A 21,822-nucleotide genomic window follows, 5' to 3' on the forward strand; every position below is an offset into this window, starting at 1 on the left:
GCTGACTGGGTACACTGATTTCACTAAGCCACTAACCCAGTACATTTGGAGGGGTATGGTGGCTTTTCCATAGGAAATTTGAGGTCTTCAGGCTGCCTCTTTCAAAACAATTCTGAGATCTTCCCTCAGACCTCACCATTGTGCTTTGGGACTGGGTACAATTAGGAAGCTAAATATGTAGCATAAAAATATTTCCATGACAAATGGATATGGCATATTGTCCACTACTTTGGACTACTTTCTACTTTATAAAGGTAATTGGCAGTTGCCTAAATAGTCCCACTGGGAAGTCTTTTTAAAGTTAGATTTTCTTAATATGATTGCATTAAATATAAGAATTTGTTAGAAGACCTGTAATCATTCTCTTTTTAAAATAATTAAAATAACTCATATTAACACAGAGTCATAGCAATTTTACTGGGTCTGTAATGAAACAAGTGTGTGTGTGTTTGATATAAACTATTTATTTTAGCACCTCACCTGATCTTTGAGAAGACCTCAACTATGGAATGAAAAAGCAGGAGTGCATGTCTTCCAAATCTTAATTCTCTTTTCAGGTAAATATGCTTACTGTCTGTCTTTGTGCTTTGCATTTTCTTAAAATTTAGAACATCTTTTTTAAAATCAGACTGACACATTTTTGAGAGCTGTTGGTCATTTTTCAAAATAACGTAAGATCTGGAGTCTTACAACTGAGAACTGAGTCCTGACTATGTCATTAACCAGGTGCCTGATCTTGGGTCAGTCACTTAATGATTGGTCCCATTTATTCTTCAGTGAAACACTCCTTGCCCTATCTAATTCAGAGGGCTGCTTCACCGATCATTAGAGATCATATATATATATATGGAAGCGCTTTTTAAACTTGAAAGCACTATATAAATATTAGTCTTTTATCCTTGTTTCTGTTAGAAGATCACATGCAAAGCTTCTAAAAATTTGTTACCTACCTCACATTAAACAGCATGGTTAAAAAAATATGTAGAAAGAGGTTAGGGACAGTGCTAAAGAATCAAATTTAGTTTTATCCTAAAACTAAAGTGAAAGTATTCTTATTTCTTGGTAAATTTTCTACAGAATTTTTCTATCCTGTTGTCCAAATTAGCAAAATAAATATTAATAAGAGATCAGCATGCCAACTGACACTGTTGAATAAAGCAGGAGAAATAGAAGTTCTTACATGCTTTCCCCAATTAGAAAGACTTAAAAGTTGAAGGAGGGTAACTAAGAGCACAAACAGGGGACATTTTTCTTACTTGATGTTTCTCTAACAGAAGCCATTTCAGCTAGTGCTTAAACTAAGAGCTCAAAGTAGTCATTCCTACTACTGAGGTTAAAGAGCAGTGACTACCAACAGGCAATACAAAGGTCACATGACATCCTACTTAGAGGTGTCTAGCCAGTGGAAGGGCCCTCTATAACCTAAAGATACACAATATCAAGTTTCTCAAATTAATCCTCCCTTGATATTTAAGGGTATATTAGTTTAACCAGATCCAAGTTCCCTTAATTGAACTTCCGGGCAACCTTACAGTGTATTTTAACGATGTAGAATAGTGCTGCCACATGTAAATATAATGTAAGCTACAAATGCAAGCCATAGGTGTAATATTAACTGCTCTAGTAGCCACATTGAAAAAGATAGGTAAAATTGATTTTCATATATTTTGCTAGCCCAGTATATTAAAAATATTATTTCAATATAAAATCCATATTAAATAATTGAGATATTTTATATTTCTCTTTTTATACTGAGTTTCTGAAAGCCTGAGTATTTAACCCTTATAGGACATCCCAATTCAGACTAACCGCATTTCAAGTGCTCAGTAGTCCTATATGGCTTGTGGTTACTGTATTGGACGGCACAGATCTAAAAGATTTTCTGATATAAACAATTAAGATCTTTACACTTTTGTACCTACAATAGATCTCACAATGCTTTAAAAATTGGATGCTTCTGAAACATATCTGAAAAACATGTTCTCGACTAACTTATCATAAAGGTGGGTGTGATCACAGCTGTTGATATTTTTGTAAGCAGAGTAACTTATTCATAGGGAAAAAAATTACATATTCTCAGTCAGCCCATCCCAGCTTTAGTAAGTCTAAAAATAATCTCTGGGTTAAAGGGAACTATTCCCATATTTGGAACCTGCATTTATTAAGAAAGCCATGTCCCAAATACTGCACAATGGCTGGCAAATATATATATATATAATAGATAAGGAAGAAATGGGAAAATAATTAAATGTAAATTTTAGATTCTGATAGAATGTATAAGCAAAATGGCAATGTACCTTGTTAAATGTGACTGGGGTGGGGTGGTGGGACAGGGAGGGATGGCAGTAGAAGATTAATCAGTGCCTGGTTCCAATTAAGGAAATAAAGGGGATTAGAAAAGTCAAAACAAAATGAAACTTGAAATATTATTTCCTTTGGTTAGTTTAAGCTTAAGCCAATCAATCCTCTCTCCCTCCTTCTGGAGGAGGCTGCGTTATTATACGTGAGCTGTGTGCGGTAGCTAAGGCGAACGCAATTGTATTAGCCGCACTGGAGCTGCTCAACCACACAGCCCCCATTCTAATCTCCCACTTAAGTTGTGGGGGCTTATTTTTTTCCAATTCAAAGAAGGAAAGAGGAGGTGGAGAGGGAGGCAAATTTCATCCCCTCTTTCACCTCTGCTCTCACATAGAAAGCTTCATTGAACATTTTTAATCTCATGCCTCAGGCCTTAATGCTTATGCTATATATTACAATGATCACTTTAAAGAAATTATGTGCCCCAATATTTAAATGAGTCAGTCATGGGCCAAAGTACCTTTATGGAATTCCTTTCCAGCCCTGAATTTTATCATATCTGGCCAAGAAATGGAACTGACAAAGTATAAAGTCTTAAACCATGTAGGCTATTTTACAGAGCAAAAAATTGGCCTACAGATGTGGGGATCAGCTGTGTGCTCATTTCATCATCACACACTTGGGGAACCACAGGGTACAAGGCACTGTACTAGCTAGACATGATGGGATTTATAGGGTTCAGATTATTTTCAAACTCTTACGACCTCCAGGTCCACTGCCAATCCCCTTACCTACATCTGTCACAAATACAATCCTGATACACACACACACACACACACACACACACACACACTCACTCACTCACTAGGAATACTACTAAGTCAGTTGGTATTCAATGGGAAGAAAATGTTTGAGCATGAATCTCTCCGGTATCCTTGGAAATATAGCTACGATAAAGCTGCCAAGGTAGTGAGCTCCTTGCAGCGGTCGCCATGCCCAGCATGGAGGCAAAGTGGAAATGTAACTTTAATTTTTGTATTGGTGGTTTTATAGTTTTGGTAGTGGATGACATCTATACCCTACACCAGGCTCAGTAACAGTACTTGGCATGACCAACCTTAGTCATCACTTTGGTAAGTGCTTTGGCACGGGCCACTGTTGCTAACCACCATCCTGGTGCACGTCCTTCACATCTGCTCTCCTATGGATGGAAAAAAGGAAGTGTCTAGTGTCCATTCATTGGCCACGTCACCTCCAATCTAGCCTTTACTCACATGCCTTTCAATTCAGGCCCAGGAGAAAATGATTTCATTTTTGAGAAGAAAAGTTAATCAGACAAAGCTACAGTACACTCTTAGCACAATAAAGACTTGGTGGGATGAAGAACATCCTCAGAGTGACAGTTGAGGGAACTAACCAGTAGCACAATGCTGAAGAGGATGATTAGGAAGTGTTCTGGCAAACACTGACTCTAACAGACAGACACAGTAGCACAGTGGACAGAGCAAAGGTCTTGAGTTCTGGAAAATGAAGTTCCTAGTCTCACTTTGGTATGAAGCTAGAAAGAGAATGTATGTGGAAGTGTTCTGTAAACTGTTGAAATGGAGTATCACGTCATTAGCTTGGAAATGTTTAGGGCAATTCTTTGGGATTCCCCCAATTAGAAATCTGATAACAGATTATATTAATCAAATAATAATAAAACAACCTGAGCTTTTTGGAAGAAAGATGCAGTATATGAATACCAAAGGTTTATCTTATTGACAGGAGTAGATTCCCCTCTACTTGGAATGAATGGTCATTTCTCCACTTATCTATTAAATACCTTTTAAACTTCAAGAAATCAGCACAAATGCTATCTTCCCTGTGAAATCATCCCTGATTCATCCAGACAGAATGAACTGCTCCTTTTCCTGGGTGTTTACAGTTTAACATAGACCTTATTTTGTCATTATTTCCATCTACCTTGTATTTTAGATTATAGCCATTTCCTTCACTAGAATGTGAGTTTTCCAAAGGCAGAGCCTGTCACATTCTCTGAATCTCCCTCATCTTCCTAGCACAGTGCCTTGCACAGAGTAGCTGCTTAATAAATGTTCCCTGAACTGTACTGAACTTAGTCTACTCTGGCTCTATGCCATCTCTTCTTCCTCAAAAAAACCAAAAACCAAAAATCAACAGTGAAGAGAGAGAAGAAACTTAAGACAAACATGTAAGACGCATAAAGAATGGCTTCATTCTTTGCATTCCTGCTTTGGAATGCCCACTACTGATCTCCATACAGTTTTGTCATTGATTATTAGTGAGAGCAAATGTTAGAAAGCACACACACAAAGGCAGACAATATAAAAAACCCACCACACGTCATGCAAAAAATCTGTGATTTAGGACTATTTTTAAAGTTGCCTTTAGCTTCAATTTTAATGGCAAAATCGGTACCATCAAAGCCAACAGAAGACGTATTTGCTCTGTTTTATACATGCAAAAATCAGTATCACCTTCAGATTGAGTTGGGCATCTGCTGGGTGTTTCTGGGTGAGGACACATTTTCTTTGAGGCATAGTTTAAATCAAGTGGAAGCTTGGATATTTCAAACTTGACATTTGTGTATTTATTTGTTGGCAGCTTCTAGAATATGTGGATTCCCCTGGGATTAAAAGAAGGACCTAGCACCGTTTTCTGTCCCTTGTATAGGGATGCCTTATGAAATGATCTTATCTCTTTCAGTAAGTCAAGTACCTGGGTTATACTGTTAGTATTTTAGGCAGTCTTTCCCCCATCTCCCACTTCCCTAGTTTGGAGGGAAGTGCCTATATGGCAGTTGAACAGCACCTGTGTTCTCTTTTAAGGGCTCATATTATTGGAGTGAAATTTATGAAACTTGTTTACTGTCCTAACACACTGATATGCTCCACATAGGTCCTTATTAACACTTCCCTCTCCAGCTTCTACTAGATGGACTCTGTTGGTTCTCATCCTAACTTTTATACTTACACCACTGTTTCAATAGCTACATCAGATCCTTTCAGAAGTAGCCAAGCACAAATCTTACGTTTATATCTTCATTCAGAGCTTGTAATTCTGCTTCCTGTAGGTTTGCCTACAGTATTTTCTCTTTGACTATAATTCCTTCGGTAAAGGAACATGTCAGTTCTCTATGAAGGTATGGAGAATGTCATTTGCAAACAAAGGTCATTTGAAGATTGTGAGCATAGTTAGCTGTAGATTCTAACCTCTTTGTGAAAGGATGGAAATTCAAAAGGACTAGCTGGAAGTCACTAAATTCTAGTCATACTAGCTTTGTGGATGTGATCTAGATGATGAAGCTGTTTATTTCTATATAACTACTACCACATTACCAGCATCATTTGAAAAAAGCTCAGACTCTGCCGTGTCTCCCTGTACTTGTTATACTCCTCATGTCAGTCAGCCTCCTGCTGTGCCCTAACCTCTACTTGTTTCTTTGTACCACCTTTCCCTATAATGGTTGGCTTTCTGGCTTTCCCTGGATTCTCCTGACTGAGGTATACTAGCCTTTACATAGTTGCTGTGAAAAAGGAGATGCTCAGAAGAAATACACCTTTAAGTGGCAGCTGCCCCAACACACAGAAGCACTCACTCAAGATGGCTTAAAGGAGACAGGGACTCAATGTATGACTAGAAAATAGAGCAATTCAGGCAAGTGTGAAAGGAATTAATATTTTCTAGTAACCCCTCCAAGATGACTAGTTGCTGATTAGTATATATTTGACTTAAGTATTTTCAAGACTGGCTATTTCCGGAAGGGAAGGCGGTGTGAAGCAAGAAGGGAAGGGGAGACTGTCTTTAGAACCCCTAATTAATACAAGCACTTGCTTTCAGAAAACCCTTAATTTGAGCTATTCCTTTTCACTTTTTCCTGTTGGGTGCATGACATTTTAGAATTCTTGGTAACAGCAGCAACCCAAAAAGACAGAATTGCCAACTTGCACATCAAAAACGAGGGGGAAAAAAAAAGCATAATGATTTGGAACAAAAACCAAAACAGACTAAAACAAAAAATACAAGAAGCAGCAAAATCATTGAACCTAACTCATAGCATCTTTTTGAAGACAGGGAGGTTAGTTGGTTAAGTATCACAGTGATCTAGTAGTTACTGTCCTAGCTTTGAGAGTTTAAATGTTTAAGAATGCACATCCAGAAGCGGCACATGTAGAAAAACCATGGTAGCCAAGAGAGATCTGACCTACTGCTGCCCGGGCCACCCTGTTCCAATTAACATGGATTTCCAGAGTTGCTGTTCCATGATAACTCTCAGTAAGAGAGACAGAGAAATAGAACATTTTTAGAAACCAAGCAGAAAATGGATGGGAATACAATACCTGGAAAGTTTATCAAGCATGTTGACAAGTTTCATGGCTTCATATTCTTTTTGTTCTTCTGTCATTTCATCTATGGGATTTGGCATTGGTTCCTCTAAATGACCAGTGATAAGATTAATGCTACAAAAAGAAAAAAAAGTTATGCTGTATGTTTTAAAATTATGCTCTTTCTATACTTTCTGGTCCAAGTTGTAAGTTGTAATAAGAAAGAGTATAATAGCCAAAAATTGGCAATAATAGCAATTTTGTAGTATAGAACTACTATAGGAATTTTTAAAAATTTGCTTCTTGTACTAATTTGCTTGGGGAAATGGGTGGTAGTTTTACTTAAAAAAAAAACAATAGCTGACTTGCCAACTTTTTTCTAAAGGCATGGCTGCTTTTTAAAAATATGAAATTTGGTGCCGTTAGGATAAATATCCTTGGATGCATAGTTTATTAATTTAAGGGGACAAATGATTTCAGATAGGAGAAATCCATTTTGTGATACAGCATAAAACACATGTGTCAAAAAAACTGGAAAAATGATGGCAGAGAGGCTGAAATCTGAAAATGAAAGCATGCCAATTTATCATCTCAGGAAATTAGTCCATTAGTGAGACCACAGAAGGCAGTGAGTGTTCAAATAATAAAAGATAAAGCCGAAGAACAATTTTAATCAGATTTGATCTGACCTAGATTAAAAAAAAGAATGAAATCTAGCCTACGAAGAGACAGGTATACCATCTGACTTTCTGGAAATAATAAAGTACTTAAAATGTGTATGTCCCATAAACCTGTGTGAAGTTCTAATACCAAACAAGCTATCCTCTTAGATGAAAGCCATACTTTTTTTTTTTTTAAAGGAGATGAAAGAAAATTCTTCAATGGCTGCTAAATATCTATAACTTAAACATCTTTCTGGAAAAGTAGACAAGAGGTTACGGCATTTTGTTTCAGCCAAGTATGGACAGTTTGCAGGGATATTTCATTTGATCATTAAAAACAAACAGCAAATTGCTAATAAATTGCTTTCTAGGGTCTACAAACACAAATGCTTTCAGCGGCCAGGCCTGCAGGATAAGCGAATGAGTGAACTGGTCAACTATAAACAGTGTGGAGTTTTGGGGACTGGAGTAAACTTGAGGACAGTGCCAGTCTAAAGTGGCAGGAGGTAGAATCCTGTGGGCCAAAACAAAGACCTTGTGATCAATTAGGTCCTCTGGAGGCTAGCGTGCAAGCCCTGCTTTAGACTTTGACTTGGGCAGGTTAACTTTCTTTACTGACCAGGGATTTTTCATTTGAGTAGTAAAAGGGCTAGGTCACTAGGTACTATTATCTATTACTAAAAGATTTCCTTTTCTTTTTCTACATTCCTCAGGGGGTACATGATATTCAGATTTTTGTGGTAGGACTCAGTGCTCAGCATCCTCAAAAGCCAGATCTAAAACATCTGTTTTAACAGTCTTAAGACCTACATCTACAGCCATGATTAAAAAAAACTTTTTTTTCCTTCAAAGCAGTGGATTGACCCACCCACCTCCCCCTTTTTTTAAACAAATGAAATCTACACAGAAAGCCCATATATACAATAGACAAAGTGGAATGGCTCAAGGAGAAGAGGGGATGGGGTGGCCAAGCAGAGTGGAGGCCTAAAGCCCCTTATGTTTGTCTGTACTTACTCGCTTCCTCTTAAGTTTGCCCCTGAGGTACTTTTAGGAACTCTGGGAAATGGTCTGAAAACTCACAGACTTGTCAGTCATTCTTAGCTTAGGCTGCACATTAGAATCACTTGGTAAACTTTAAAGAAAAGGCTTAGGCCTCACCTGAGACCACCTAAATCTATGTATTTTTTTTCCTGGTGATTCTGATACACAATGAGGTTAAGAACCACACAGGGCTAGAGTGCCAACTTCAGACCCTCATTGTGTGCTAGTATTCCCTCTTTTTGTTGTTTTGTTTTGTTTTTTAGGTGCTCATAAAAGAAGAGAAAAAGGCCTCTAGTTAGTGGTCATTAATAAATACACTGAAATGGGGTCATCATAGTTCCCAAAGTCAAGAACAAAGGGGACCTAGACAAGGCTTCAGAGAACTACAGCGTTTTTAAGATGTATCCAGATGCCACACTGAAAATGTAATTCCACCACCTATCTATTATTTGCTTAGGCTTATAACAACAGAACATTTTCACTGGTTTATTTTCTGCCACCTGCTAAATTAGAAAAACGAGTCTTATAAATAAATTAGTAAACGTATTTATTATAGGCACATACTACTTCCCAAGCAGACAAAGGAAATCAGGCCTTAGAATAAAGGACAAGGGAAGGTAGATGTATTAACTATGTAAAACATGTTCGATTTGTCTCTTGAGAGAAGGCGCCTCTTCTCAAGTTCAGTGGAGGGGTGATTTAAGAAATCAGATCCACAGACTGTTTTAGAACATAATGACATTAGCACAAGCCATCATTTGCCTTGGGGGGTAAATGTGTCAGGAGGATACACTGGTAAGCTCTGTGGTATCCCCAAGGTAAAGTCAGGACATGAATTTCTGAATCAGGGCACATTTGATTCTTTTTTTGGTTCTTTAAAGGGCTTAATAGAAATGATGTCCATTTTCCACAAGCTGACCTCAAGTCCTCTGCTGCCAAAATGATTTAATGACTTGCTCCGAAATTAGCTACTAAAAGTCACAAAATCCTTTGCTCACTGAGCATAAAAGCAGTAGGCAGAAATTCATTCTTACAGAGTAAGAATTTACCATCCTTTACTCATCCAATACCCCCCACCCCCAGTATGCAGAAGAATGTACACAATATCACAGAAAACACAAGTTGGGGCTCTGAACTGTGCCACTCATAAGAAAAATGCCAATGTGCTTGGGGTCAGGAGGCAGACTTGGAAATTGTCTCCCCTCCTGCTCCCCACTTCAAACCAGACTCCTGTGGTTTCCCTACCCAGAGAGGAAAACAAATAATCACTGTAACAATGATGTGAGGTTTCATAAAGTAGATTATTTTCAGTTGAACAATCACTTGCCACCTTTATAGAACCTCAAATAGTATAGTCTAAGATTTAACTTTCTGGGTTTCAGGATCTTAACACTGAAATTCTGGGGTTAGTTTAAGACTGAAATTCTGGGGTTAAGTTTAAGTAAGTCAAAACTTACCCTGGGGTAAGTTTTTAAGACTCTGAGTCTTAAGATGCTTTAGGTACACTAACTGTGGCGGATACTATACTGGGTAATTTTATGGTATGATTTTGTCTCACCCTGTCTGTTCCCCTACCCCATCTTTCCAGCACTCCAATTCTATGATTATATATGTCTTTCAGTTAGGTGACAAGAATTATTTAAACTCATTTGTTAGTGTATCATTGAGCATTTTGTATTATATAAGGTCATTATATGAACTGACCACAGTTATGGGCCTGGTGATGAAGGGATCAAGACATAAAAAGGTATGGGCATATGAATATATATGTAAAAGCTGAAATATATTTCAAGACTTCTGCTTTTCAAACTGTTGCTATATTTGGCCAACATCAACAGTACCAGGTCACTTAACAAGAAAGCTATTAAAATTTCCCTGAGCTATATTAAAGTTAACTTCAATCTCTAAAAAGTGGGGATTAAATTTTACTCAAAGCATTCTGGTTAAAGAAGGGTTAGCGATAAGGGCAAATCTCTACAGAGGCTAAGCAGGTAGGATGAATGAAAAGGATCCGCTGTTAAACCAGAAGAGCTTATGCCTGGTATGACGGGGACCGCCGCCACTCAACTCCATCAGCCAGCTGCCTGCCATGTGAAAATGCAGGCTTAGTGTTATTAGAACTTCTTCAAAAGAAGTTAGACATCCAAATTTCCATCTGAAATATCTGAATTCTAAATGTTGGCAAGTAATTAAGAAGTACTATGTAAAACAGAAAATAAAAACACAAAACTAAATAACCAATGAATGCAACATCAAGTAAGTCAAACAGAACCTAACTGTGAGCTACGCCAAGCCTATGGGTGGACAATCTGCAACCTCTAGGAAAGGATCAGTGTTTTCAGGAAAAGCTATCTGTGAACCCAGAGCCAGGACAGGGGGAGGTGGGGTGGGAAAGGAGAGGTTCTATGCAAATAAGGCTAGAAATGTCTTTCCAGGAAAAACTCCCCAGAATACTTGCCCCCTAACAAAACAATAAAAAGAACAGAGTGGAAATTTACTATATCCTTGTTCATTTACTTCAAGAAATATTAAAAATACAGATTTTTTTGGCATAGCTTCAATAAGGGTGACGATTACAATGGGACTTAAAGCAACAGAACAAAATCTTGACAAAGAAAGTCTCTTTGTCTCATGCTGGAGAAATTATACAGCTGCTGCCAGAGCTACTCCTGAGAGAATGACAGCCAAGAAGGAAACACCCCTGAGTGGCTTAGTACAATGATTTTAAGCTTCTCTATGTGATTATGACCTAGTGTAGGGTATTAAGAGTATAAGGAGGTATCCTAGAGTTCTGCCCACCTTGGCCATCCCCTCCTTCTGCCCTCTGTTTAGCAGACCTTTAAAGATACCTTTTTGGACCCCTAGGCTCCTATATACCCAGCCTGAAAGCCACTGGTCTAAAACGAACCAAATGTCATTAGGTACACATCTTTCAATTGATGTTTGGAACGATGTACAAAACCATATTAGTTATACTATACCACCTGTATAGGCAAGGGGCCTCCATGCTCAGAGGCACAAAAAAAACTGGTATAAAAGTTAGAATTTAGACATTTTTCTTTCTGATACAGGACCAAAGTTTATCTGAAAACTTAACAAACATGGCTAGACTTACACCAAAAACCTGTGTGGCATGTAACTTGATTCTATGAGTATATTTCTGCTAATTGCAGAAAGCCATTTCCAGTCCATTAAATACACTTACTTTGACACAAAAAAGATTGTTGTGAAATTAACAGTCTCCCATAGCCTGAATGTAAGCTCCACACAATTGTTGGTTTCAGATTCCACTAAAGGATTATAGGTTACCTTGGTGCATCAATCACAATCCACTTACATTTTTGACAACGGGACTAGGGCCAACTGGATAAAGGGTAATTTCTCTGCTTCTGCCAATACTAGCAACTGTTGTGAATAAATGCATCATAAGAAAAGCATACTGTGATCTTGAGAACACTGATTGGTGAAGAGTAATCAGAGGGTAGGGGAGAAAGCAATCCTTTCAGAGGCTGAGTTTATAAGCTGGACTAGATTGGTAAAAAGTTTTCATAATTTTTAGGGAAAAAGTTCTTTGAGAGCTACAGATCACTCCCCAAAGCACAAAGGGTTCTCTTGCTTGCAAAGTACTTTGTTTACCACCACTTCCACAAGGACCATTTGAATAAGCATTTCATTTTTTTTTTTTTTTTAAGTAGGCTCCACACCTAACGTGGGGCTTCAACTCACAACCCTGAGATCAAGAGTCGAATGCTCCACCAACTGAGCCAGCCAGGCATTCCATGAATAAGTATTTTAAATTAACAAACATCCCACTACAGTGTTTCACCTGAAAGAGGGAAGATGTAAGAAAAAAACAGACGCAAATCTATCTGAAGGGGAAAGATGTAATGCTATGTGAGAAACACCTATTTATACTTATCACGAGCAACGTTTAAGAAACACAACAAGGTTTCACAATGGTGACTATTCTGACCACACTAACACTCCATTCCTATGAACAGTATAGGCCAGGTCCAAAGGCTGAAGAAGATTCCAACTAGGGATGTAATAAGGTCTAAGTATAGAATCTTCCTAGCCAAGACAATAACAATACCAAACATCATGGTCCTTGATTTAAACAAAAGGTGCTCTCCTGAAATCTAACCTCACTTTCATAATCTAACACATTTCTGTTTTCCATTCTACTAGGAGAGACCCAGCGTTCTTATATTTTCTCTGAGCAATTTCTTGTTATAGTAGCATTCTGGTGCCGTAAGATATGTGATCATTACCACTGGTAGAAGTCATCTACCAAACGAAATCAACAATACACACTGAGATATAACGACATCAAGTATCCAATAAGTATTTAAGAGTTTTTTTTAAATCTTAGTTGACTTGTCCACGTAACTTGGGACACAATATATGCCTAATATAATTTCTACTTTCATTTAAAAATATGAAAGTATACCTCAAGTGGTATACTTTAATTTCTCAAATGGAGAGAGATAAAATATTAAACTGATATGAAAATATAGTTTATGGAATAGAAAAATCAAAGCTAGCAAGACTAATTTAGAATGATGACTTCTATAATTAGGGAAAGGTTAAAGTATAATTCCTCTATCTAAGCTTCAATTACATGATAGAGATGCCCAATTTATAACATCTAAATGGTGGCAGTCTTAAGAATGTACTACTTAGAGTCAATGCTAGCTTTTTTCCCCAAAAGTCTTTTTTTTCTAAGACAGACTCTCCAAGATCCTGCTGAGGCTGAATTGGAGATACTAAAAGTAATGCTACCTACCCAGGCCTGATTTGCCAAGGAATACAGGCCATATAAGTCTTGTCTAATTAGGGAATGATCTTTGCTTTTACCTTCTGATAACCTAGTACTTTCATGTTAACAGGGCACAATCTACCCTTAAAAAAAAAAAGCCTAATTTTGCAGATGATTTTCTATCCTTTATCAGCTACCACATGTTCCTCATTACATTCTAGAAACTGTCAGTAGAAAACCTAGCATGTCAACATCATTGATAATGCCAAAAGGAAAGGGCATACCCTTTTAACATTCAGTAACGGAAACCAGAAAATTAAGCTCAAATAATTTCTATGAAGTGGAACTAGGAAATTGACCCGGGATGGGGGTTTAAGAAGGGGAAAAAAAGGATGGGGAGGAAACAGAAGAAAGTAGAGGTGGTCTGTTTTGGGATAAGAGAAGACTTAGTGTCTTTGATTTCTAAGCACTGATTCAGGGAAGACTCGATAGAGTCTCTGGTTAGCCTACTCAGTGCAATAATGTATCTGTTAAAAGATTATTACCCAAGCGTTTGATTAAAATTTACTATGGAGCTACACTTCTTTCCTTTTGCTAGTAATGTACCATTTTATTGACTCATATGGCTTTTATGGAAGAGGGAAGATCAGAATTCATGGAACCTATGTTCAGATTTCTGAGAAAGATTGAAGCATCAAATAACCAACTTAAATACTTGATCTCGGTTATACCTTATAAAATCTCAACCTTATGGAAAAGAAAGCAAAAAGTGGGCAATAATCCTTTTTAAGTATATGATGGTATACATCTAAAAATACCATCTCTCCAAATACTTAGGATAATGAGCATGCAGCAGAATATTTCTCACAATATTATCTTTCCTCAATCACTTGAGGTCACTTTTTAAGCCACCAACTATGAAACTGCCTCTAAAAACACTATTAAATGGAAAGCTTCCAAATCCACAAAAGAAAAGAAACACTTGAAAAATGAGAGACGAAAGAAGTGAAAGTCAAATAACCAAATCAAAGGCACAGACATAGTTAGGTGAAAAGAAACTTGATACTATACTTTGGTTTTGCATTTTTGTACTCCTCAGTGTCTGTGTCCTCGTCCTCTGAGTACCAATTATCTCCTCTTCCTCCGGCCAAGAGGCCCCTGGCCGCCAACAGTCCTGCAGCATTCCCATAGCCAGTGTATTTCAGCAGGCTATCCACTGCAAAAACAGAAGAGGTTTTTAGACAGGAATCCTTGGGTGCTCACTGTCATTACCAACTATTCACCAGTACAGGGAAGTGTGGGGATATATACCACAGCAGTAAACCTTAAAATTGAGAGGTTTTCAAAGTGTGGTAGAGGTTATAATGAACTACCTACCAATTCTCCTACATGCTCTGAGGACCAGAAGCCTTTTTTCAGGTGTCAGAAATTCAAGCAGAGCTGTGTGGAATATACTTTGTGGCAGGAATGGAGCCTCTGTGACCACAGGGTCATCGCTAAGAGTGGTGTTTTAGGTTTCTGGTCACAAAGCTTTTCATTCAGTTTTAGAGAAAGGATGACTAGACTAGAATTAATGAAACCCAGATTGGAATTTTACCAACACAGTCATTATCTAAAATCTTTCTTGTACCCTTTATAGGAATGACAGGGAAAGAGTACCAGAAATCACAAAACTTAAGGATGTTTGCAAAAAGGATAGCTAAGTTACTTTTCTAAAAAAGTAAGCAACAGTACATAAGTGCATGATACCCACTGAGAAGGTAGGTCCAGGAGTTAGACTGGCTAGATTTGATTAATGGCTCTACCACTTACTAGCTGGTTGACTTGGGGAAGTTATCTTATAGCGCTGTACCCCACTTTTTCTAGTCTGGAGAATTGAAATAATAATCTACTTCACAGGTTTATACATGCAAAGCACTTAGAAAACTATCTGGCACAGAATAAATACTCTTTCTTTTTCCCCCTGGTGATAATTAGGTAAATTGAGTGTGTTAGGCTTCTCTTAGTCAACAACAACAGCAACAGCCCAATGAACCATTTGGTGCGGGTCAGTATTACCTTGTCATCAGTGCAAGGTGATAACTCTAAGATAAGTGGACACATAAAACTTTTGCAGGGGAACCCTGAACTGTAGGAATTCTTTGTGTGTGTGATTTATAAGAACCTTTAAGGAAGGTACTAAACAATCGTTAGCTTTATTTAAGAGCGCTTTCTTTTCTTCAGGTACAGTTTCAAGGTAAACACTAAAATATTCAATCTAAAGATAAAAATTTTAAGGCTTTCAATAAAATGTAATCCTAAAGATAACTATAGGAAACAAACCTAACACTGTTTTACTCACCTACACCTATTCACTTTAGTAAAACCTACATCTGAAATACTACTGTAATTCAGACCACTTACCTCAAAAAAGACAAAATAAAGCTGGACAAGATTCAGAGAAGGGCAATTAAAATGACTTTGGGGTCTGAAAGGGGCAGCAGATAGGGAAACAGGAGGGTAAGGAAAGGGGATATATATGATCAGAGTATGAAATCATCAAAGGCATGGATAGGATGAATAGTCCAGGAGAGAACTGTTCATTAAATTTTCAAGTACTTGAACTAGAGGGTACCTTCTTTGACATTGAAAATAGGTACTTTAGGGACAAATAAAAGGAAGTCCTACTTTCAAAGGATATAGCAGACTGGTGACATCTGTGCAAAAGGAAACATGGATTAATAATATAAGTAGGTTAAAGTTTATTCTCTTTCAACTATTTTCTACCTTAAAACCTATTGGTAATTGTTGTCTCTTTGGCAATAATTCTCAGTAGATGCTAGATAGAATCATATTAGAATTTAATGAGGGATCATGGTGGTATAATTTGAAAGCCCTTGGAATAAATGTGAATATGCTCCCTCTTGCTCTCAGTGCCTCTGCAAGACTGGAATGGTTTAGATAAATTAATGAATTCTTAAAGGATAATTAGGGAAGTGAATATCCAGTCCATACAGATATTCTTAATATTCATGGAGGTCAGACATGACTTTAATGACATGGTCAGACACAAAGTCAGTGAGGCAAAGGATCATACATCTGAACCCACATGGCACTGATACTCTCATTGTAAGCATTTCTGATAAGGCTTATTTTTTTTTTAACAAAGAGGTTTAGTAGTTCCAGTAAAAAAAATTCACTAAAATTGTAAAAGTGTAAGTTGATATATGAATATACTTAAAAAATAACAATAAAAAAGACAAAATATAAAGAACCACGTACAATGATGGCTTAACATTAAAATAGTTTAAGAATGCAGAGTTTATGAAAGGCCAAAATAGGTTAAAAAGAAGTAAGCAGAACATAAAATAATGGGCTTTCTTAAGGAGACAATCCTCCTGGAAGCTAGTTAATAGTAAAAAACACGTGGCACTTTTATGAAAATAATGCAGTAAGTCCATTCACGGGAACAAATGTGTCAACTCTGACAGTTTGGGTTACAAAGGCTATTTAAGACACATCTTGCCTTCAAAACAGATAAAGCTATAGCCAAAAGTTTTAAAATCAAATGAACTTCTGTTAATAGGATAAAATACTTAAAAAAATGGGGGTGGGGGTAGGGAGACAAATGGACTACGAAATCTTCACAGTGAGAAACATTTTCTTTGTGAAGTTCTGATTGAGATTATTTGGCAGAGTGTTTTGAGCTACTTTTTAATCTATTTTCAAATACACTGTACAATATTCTGTCAGTACTGGGAAGGTAATAAAAGGAAAATGGACTGAATTTGGATGTTAAGGTGAGTTGCTAAGGCAAGGAAAGGTTTCCCGGGTGGCCCTTAAAAACAAAAAGAAACAATATAAAAATATTTATTTTTCTGTCCCAGTAATCAACCATGCAGTTAGGTAAAACTGCTACAGAAATGAGACAAATCAGCAGTCAGAAAGTTGCAAAAAATCTTTCACCATTATTTTATCAAGATGCTGGAGGGCACCATGAACAGAGGGAAACAACCACAGAAGCACACTGCAGTTAGATGTGCACTGCTGGTAAAAATACCACTGCTTACACAAACGTGGGTTTTATCCTACTCTACCATGAAAACAAAAAGGGGTTCTGCTCTTTACCAAGGAGGAAGAATGGCAGAGCCAGATTCTACCCAGAGACCATTCCCCTTTCTCTGTTATGTAGAGAAGGCTTTAATCCTTTTCCTTCCAAATAGTGCAACTTTTAGAAACTTTACACTAGCAGCTTCCTCTAACTAGTACTCTCCCTATTTCCCGCCTCACATCCTTCTATTCCTTGTTTCATACAACTGCCTCATAGATCTTTGTAAAGCAAAAATATGGTGTTATCACATTCCTGGATAAAACCTTTAAGATCTGCCATGAAGGCTAAGGATGCTTCATTTTCTGGTCTCTGCTGCCTTTTCCAAGCTCACCTCCTATTATTCCTGCACATCATAGATTCTTCACATCTTGAACTAGTCTCTTTCTTATAAATACCAGGGCTGTTTCCCATTTTTCTGCGAAGACTTTCTCTGACTGTGTCCACACTACCCAATCATTCCCTCCTTCAGGCTATCACAACACCCGGCACATTCCTCTCTTACAGTGTACTGATCATTCCTTTATATGGAGAGATCCACAAGACCATATATTGACTACACTGCATTCAGACAGCAGAAATTTTTTATAACCATTTGTAAGGTACTTTGTTAAAACTAGGTATCCAAAGATGAAGAAGACATGATCTGACGTAATGAAACTCAATTTGTTGAACTTGCATTCTAGACATTAACTGAGGGTGAGAACATAGCAAATGGCAAAAGCACTAAAAACAGATGTTAAGTAAAAATGGTACAAGGAAGAGAGAATGATTAACTCTGCCTCCATGATCAGACAAGTCTTCACAGAGAAGATACTTAAGCTGATCTGCAAGGATAAATAAAGCTCACCACGCTAACAAAGATATTCCATGCAAAGGGAACAGCATCTGCCAAGTTGTGGAGATAATGCCAAGAAATGGGACAGTATAATCTGGCAAGAATAAAAAAAATTAGCATGACTAAGCAGAAAGTATATAATAGTAAATTGAATTTAGAATATAGAGGCAGGCCATGAAGGTATCTAATAAAATTTGGATTTTACCAGGTGTCAGGGAGTCACTGAAAGCCTTACAAGATGGTAATGACAAGACTGTATTTTAGAAGACTCCCTCTGTTAGCCACGTGAAAGACAGACTGAAGAAAACCTGACCAGAAACAGAAGGCTATGACTATTTTAAGATTTTATTAAGAGAAACACAGATTTTGGAATCTCCAGCAAATAGGCTGAAGCAGAAGCCAAGGGAGAGGATGAGATCACTCAGGAAGCAATGTAAAGTGAGAACAGGGGTCAGACGAGAACTCTAGGGAACACTGGCAGTTAAGTGTGGGCAAGGACAGTTGTCAAGTAAGACTGAAAAGAAAGGTCCGAGGAAATCTAGCAGTGTACGGTAGCACAGAGACAGAAAGTGGTCAATAGTAAGATAAAGGCCAAAAAATATCCATTGCTTTTGAACATCAGTTACCTTGTGAGCTTATGGAGAGCACTTCCAGTGGGATCTGGGAGGTAGGGAATGGCAGTGGAAAGCCTAACCTGGAGCAAGTTGAAGCCTGAGTGGGTAGTAAGGATACTAAGAGGAAAACCAGATGAATCTTTCAAGATGCTAAGATATGAAGGACAGTGACATGGAGATGTATATAGGTTGCGGAAAACACAAAGGGACAGTTAAAAACCAAAAGAATAGAGGGTAACTACTTTCTGAGAAGATGAAGAGAAAAGAGCAGCAGGGAAGGAGACTTTAGCTTCAAGCTAAACAGACAATTCTTCCTCGGAGACGGAAATAAAGGAGATGAAAGCAAGCTCGCAGTTGTGGGGCTGCGTGCTGAGTGTGTTCCAGCCTTATTTCTGTGTGATTCAGCCTCAACCACAGTGCCTAGCATATGCTAGGAATGAATGAATGTGTTAACAGGGGGAGAGTTGTATTATAAGTTATTTTCTTTTATTAGACGATGTAAGGCCTCTGTTTTAGGCCCCTGGAGAAAGTATACAATTTTCAGAACAGGTAATACAAGTTTAGATTTGGCTCAACAGAAGTTGGTAGGCACCAGCACAAGGTAATCTGTGGGCCACTGTCCATTGGGGATACAGTTTTAGCCTGGCACAGATGGGTATTTAAGGCACTTAGATGACTTTTTCTGTGCCAAGTCTGCCATGAAATTTTGCCCTTTGTATCTCGTACCATCTCCATATTCATTCTTAATTTGGTCTCTGTGTTCCTAACCCAATTTGATTGCTGCTTGCTGTGTCCACTTAGTGGTGTGACTTTTGAGCCTTGATCATGGTACCTTCACCTTCAAGCTTAGCTTTGAACGTCCTTAAGAAGAAAGTTCAACACTGATGAATTATTGGAAATTTATCTCATTTTAATATAGTTTCCCTCCAAACCTAACCCTAACTCCAAAATCTGATGATTTACAAGTTGAATGTAGACTACAAACTTTTTTTTTGGCCAGATGGTTTTAAATTAGAATTAGTTGACAGCATTTAAAAACTGGGAGATTTTATGTAAAAATTCAGAGTCCTGGTTTCTCTTGAAAAATCTGCAAGATTTGGTAACATTGGCCATATGTTCCCTCATGGCAACCATCAGTTGGAGCTAAGTAGCAGCAATGTCCTCTCTCTAATCCTGCATCATCCCCCCTGTTCCCCTAATCCCAACCCACCGCCTTCCCAGCAATGAGTTAAGTGTCAGTTTTCATTTATCATCTTATGTCCAGTCCATTTTTATTACCAGCCTGGCACCTGTAGGCATGTAAGTTTGTAACCCTTGATAAGAAAGTAAGTAATAGGAAAGCAGAGACCTTGTTTATCTTTATACCTCTGTATTCTCTGGCTCTAGCTCAAAAGTTTTTTATTGAATGGGTAAATTTTTATTTCAGAAGAATATATCTACTAAACTTAAAATCAAATTGGAAGGAAAAGTGGATGAGTATATATAGAATTGTTAAAGATAAAATGAAAATGATACACTTTTGCTAATATGGGTAGGCTTTGGGCTCAAAGGACTATAAAACTTCAAATAGACTAAGAGAGAACAAAGCTAATCCTTTCAAATGGAAAACAATGAGCAAATTCATTTATAAATGCATATACCATATTTGCTATCACTAACACATTAAATGTAAGGTGATTATATTTAGATATGTAATTTATGTATTTAGATATGTAATTATAGAAGAAATAAACTTTAGTTTTCCTCTTTCAAAAAAATTTAAAAGTAAACAAGAAATGCATGCTCATTGTAGAAAAATTATAAAACACACAGAACTAAAAAAAAGTTACCAGTCATTCTACTACTCAGAGGTAACAATGGATAAGATGTTAGTGTATATTTTGATAAACCCCTTTTGACTGATAGATACAGATGTGTGATTCAGATTTATGTATACATACATAATTATACTTTACTTTAAAAAACAGCTTATTTCGGGCAGAAGACATGAACAGACATTTTTCCAAAGAAGACATCCAAATGGCCAACAGACACATGAAAAAGTGCTCAACATCGCTCAGCATCAGGGAAATCCAAATCAAAACCTCAATGAGATACCACCTCACACCAGTCAGAATGGCTAAAATGAATAAGTCAGGAAACGACAGATGTTGGCGGGGATGCGGAGAAAGGGGAACCCTCCTACACTGTTGGTGGGAATGCAAGCTGGTGCAGCCACTCTGGAAAACAGTATGGAGGTTCCTCAAACAGTTGAAAACAGAGCTACCATATGACCCAGAAATTGCACTACTGGGTATTTATCCCAAAGATACAAATGTAGGGATCTGAAGGGGTACATGCACCCCAATGTTTATAGCAGCAATGTCCACAATAGCCAAACTATGGAAAGAGCCTAGATGTCCATCAACAGAGGAATGGATAAAGAAGATGTGGTGTGTATGCGTGTGTGTGCACGCGCGCGCGCGCACACACACACACACACACACACACACACACACACAGGAATATTATGCAGCCACCAAAAAAGCCACAAAATCTTGCCATTTGCAACGATGTGGATGGAACTAGAGGGTATTTGCTAAGCAAAATAAGTCAATCAGAGAAAGACAAATATCATATCTCACTGATATGAGGAATTCTTAATCTCGGGAAACAAACTGAGGGTTGCTGGAGTGTTGGGGGGGTGGGAGGGATGGGGTGGCTGGGTGATAGACATTGGGGAGGGTATGTGCTATGGTGAGCGCTGTGAATTGTGTAAGACTGATGAATCACAGACCTGTACCTCTGAAACAAATAATACATTATATGTATTTTTTTAAAAAAAAGAAGATAGCAGGAAGGGAAAAATGAAGGGGGGGGAATCGGAGGGGGAAATGAACCATGAGAGACTATGGACTCTGAGAAACAAACTGAGGGATTTAGAGGGGAGGAGGGTAGGGGGATGGGTTAGCCGGGTGATGGGTATTAAGGAGGGCATGTACTGAACGGAGTATTGGGTGTTATATGCAAACAATGAATCATGGAACACTATATAAAAAACTAATGATGTAATGTATGGTGACTAACATAACATAATAAAATAAAATTAAAAAAAAAACCCAGCTCATTTCTGATCTTGGAGAAACTGATTCAATTCAGCCAGTATTTACAGATTGCCATGTGCAAAGTACTATACCA

The 21,822-nt window shown here is 37.7% G+C and overlaps 1 protein-coding gene across 7 annotated transcripts in view; it reads right to left on the bottom strand.

Moving 5' to 3' along the window:
- Positions 1–21,822, bottom strand: part of RIC8B (RIC8 guanine nucleotide exchange factor B) — a 103,107-nt gene that overhangs the window by 8,975 nt on the left and 72,310 nt on the right. For 3 of the 7 annotated variants that reach the window (XR_012380626.1, XR_003210289.2, XM_073900353.1), the window contains exons 8-10: positions 14,178–14,322; positions 6,660–6,779; positions 3,416–3,499 (exon numbers count right to left, since the gene is read on the bottom strand). Coding sequence is in view for 3 of the 7 variants with exons in the window: in XM_073900353.1 (XP_073756454.1) it covers positions 3,460–3,499; positions 6,660–6,779; positions 14,178–14,322 (305 nt within the window). In the remaining 4 variants the exon portion in view is untranslated. The remainder of the gene's footprint in view (positions 1–3,415; positions 3,500–6,659; positions 6,780–14,177; positions 14,323–21,822) is intronic. The other 4 variants (XR_012380627.1, XR_003210290.2, XM_025882524.2 and 1 more) reach the window with 2 other exon arrangements.

Source organism: Callorhinus ursinus, unplaced genomic scaffold, assembly GCF_003265705.2.
Source record: "Callorhinus ursinus isolate GAN/ISIS: 27379988/994484 unplaced genomic scaffold, GSC_fseal_2.0 scaffold14, whole genome shotgun sequence".
Classification (NCBI taxonomy): Eukaryota; Metazoa; Chordata; class Mammalia; order Carnivora; family Otariidae; genus Callorhinus; species Callorhinus ursinus.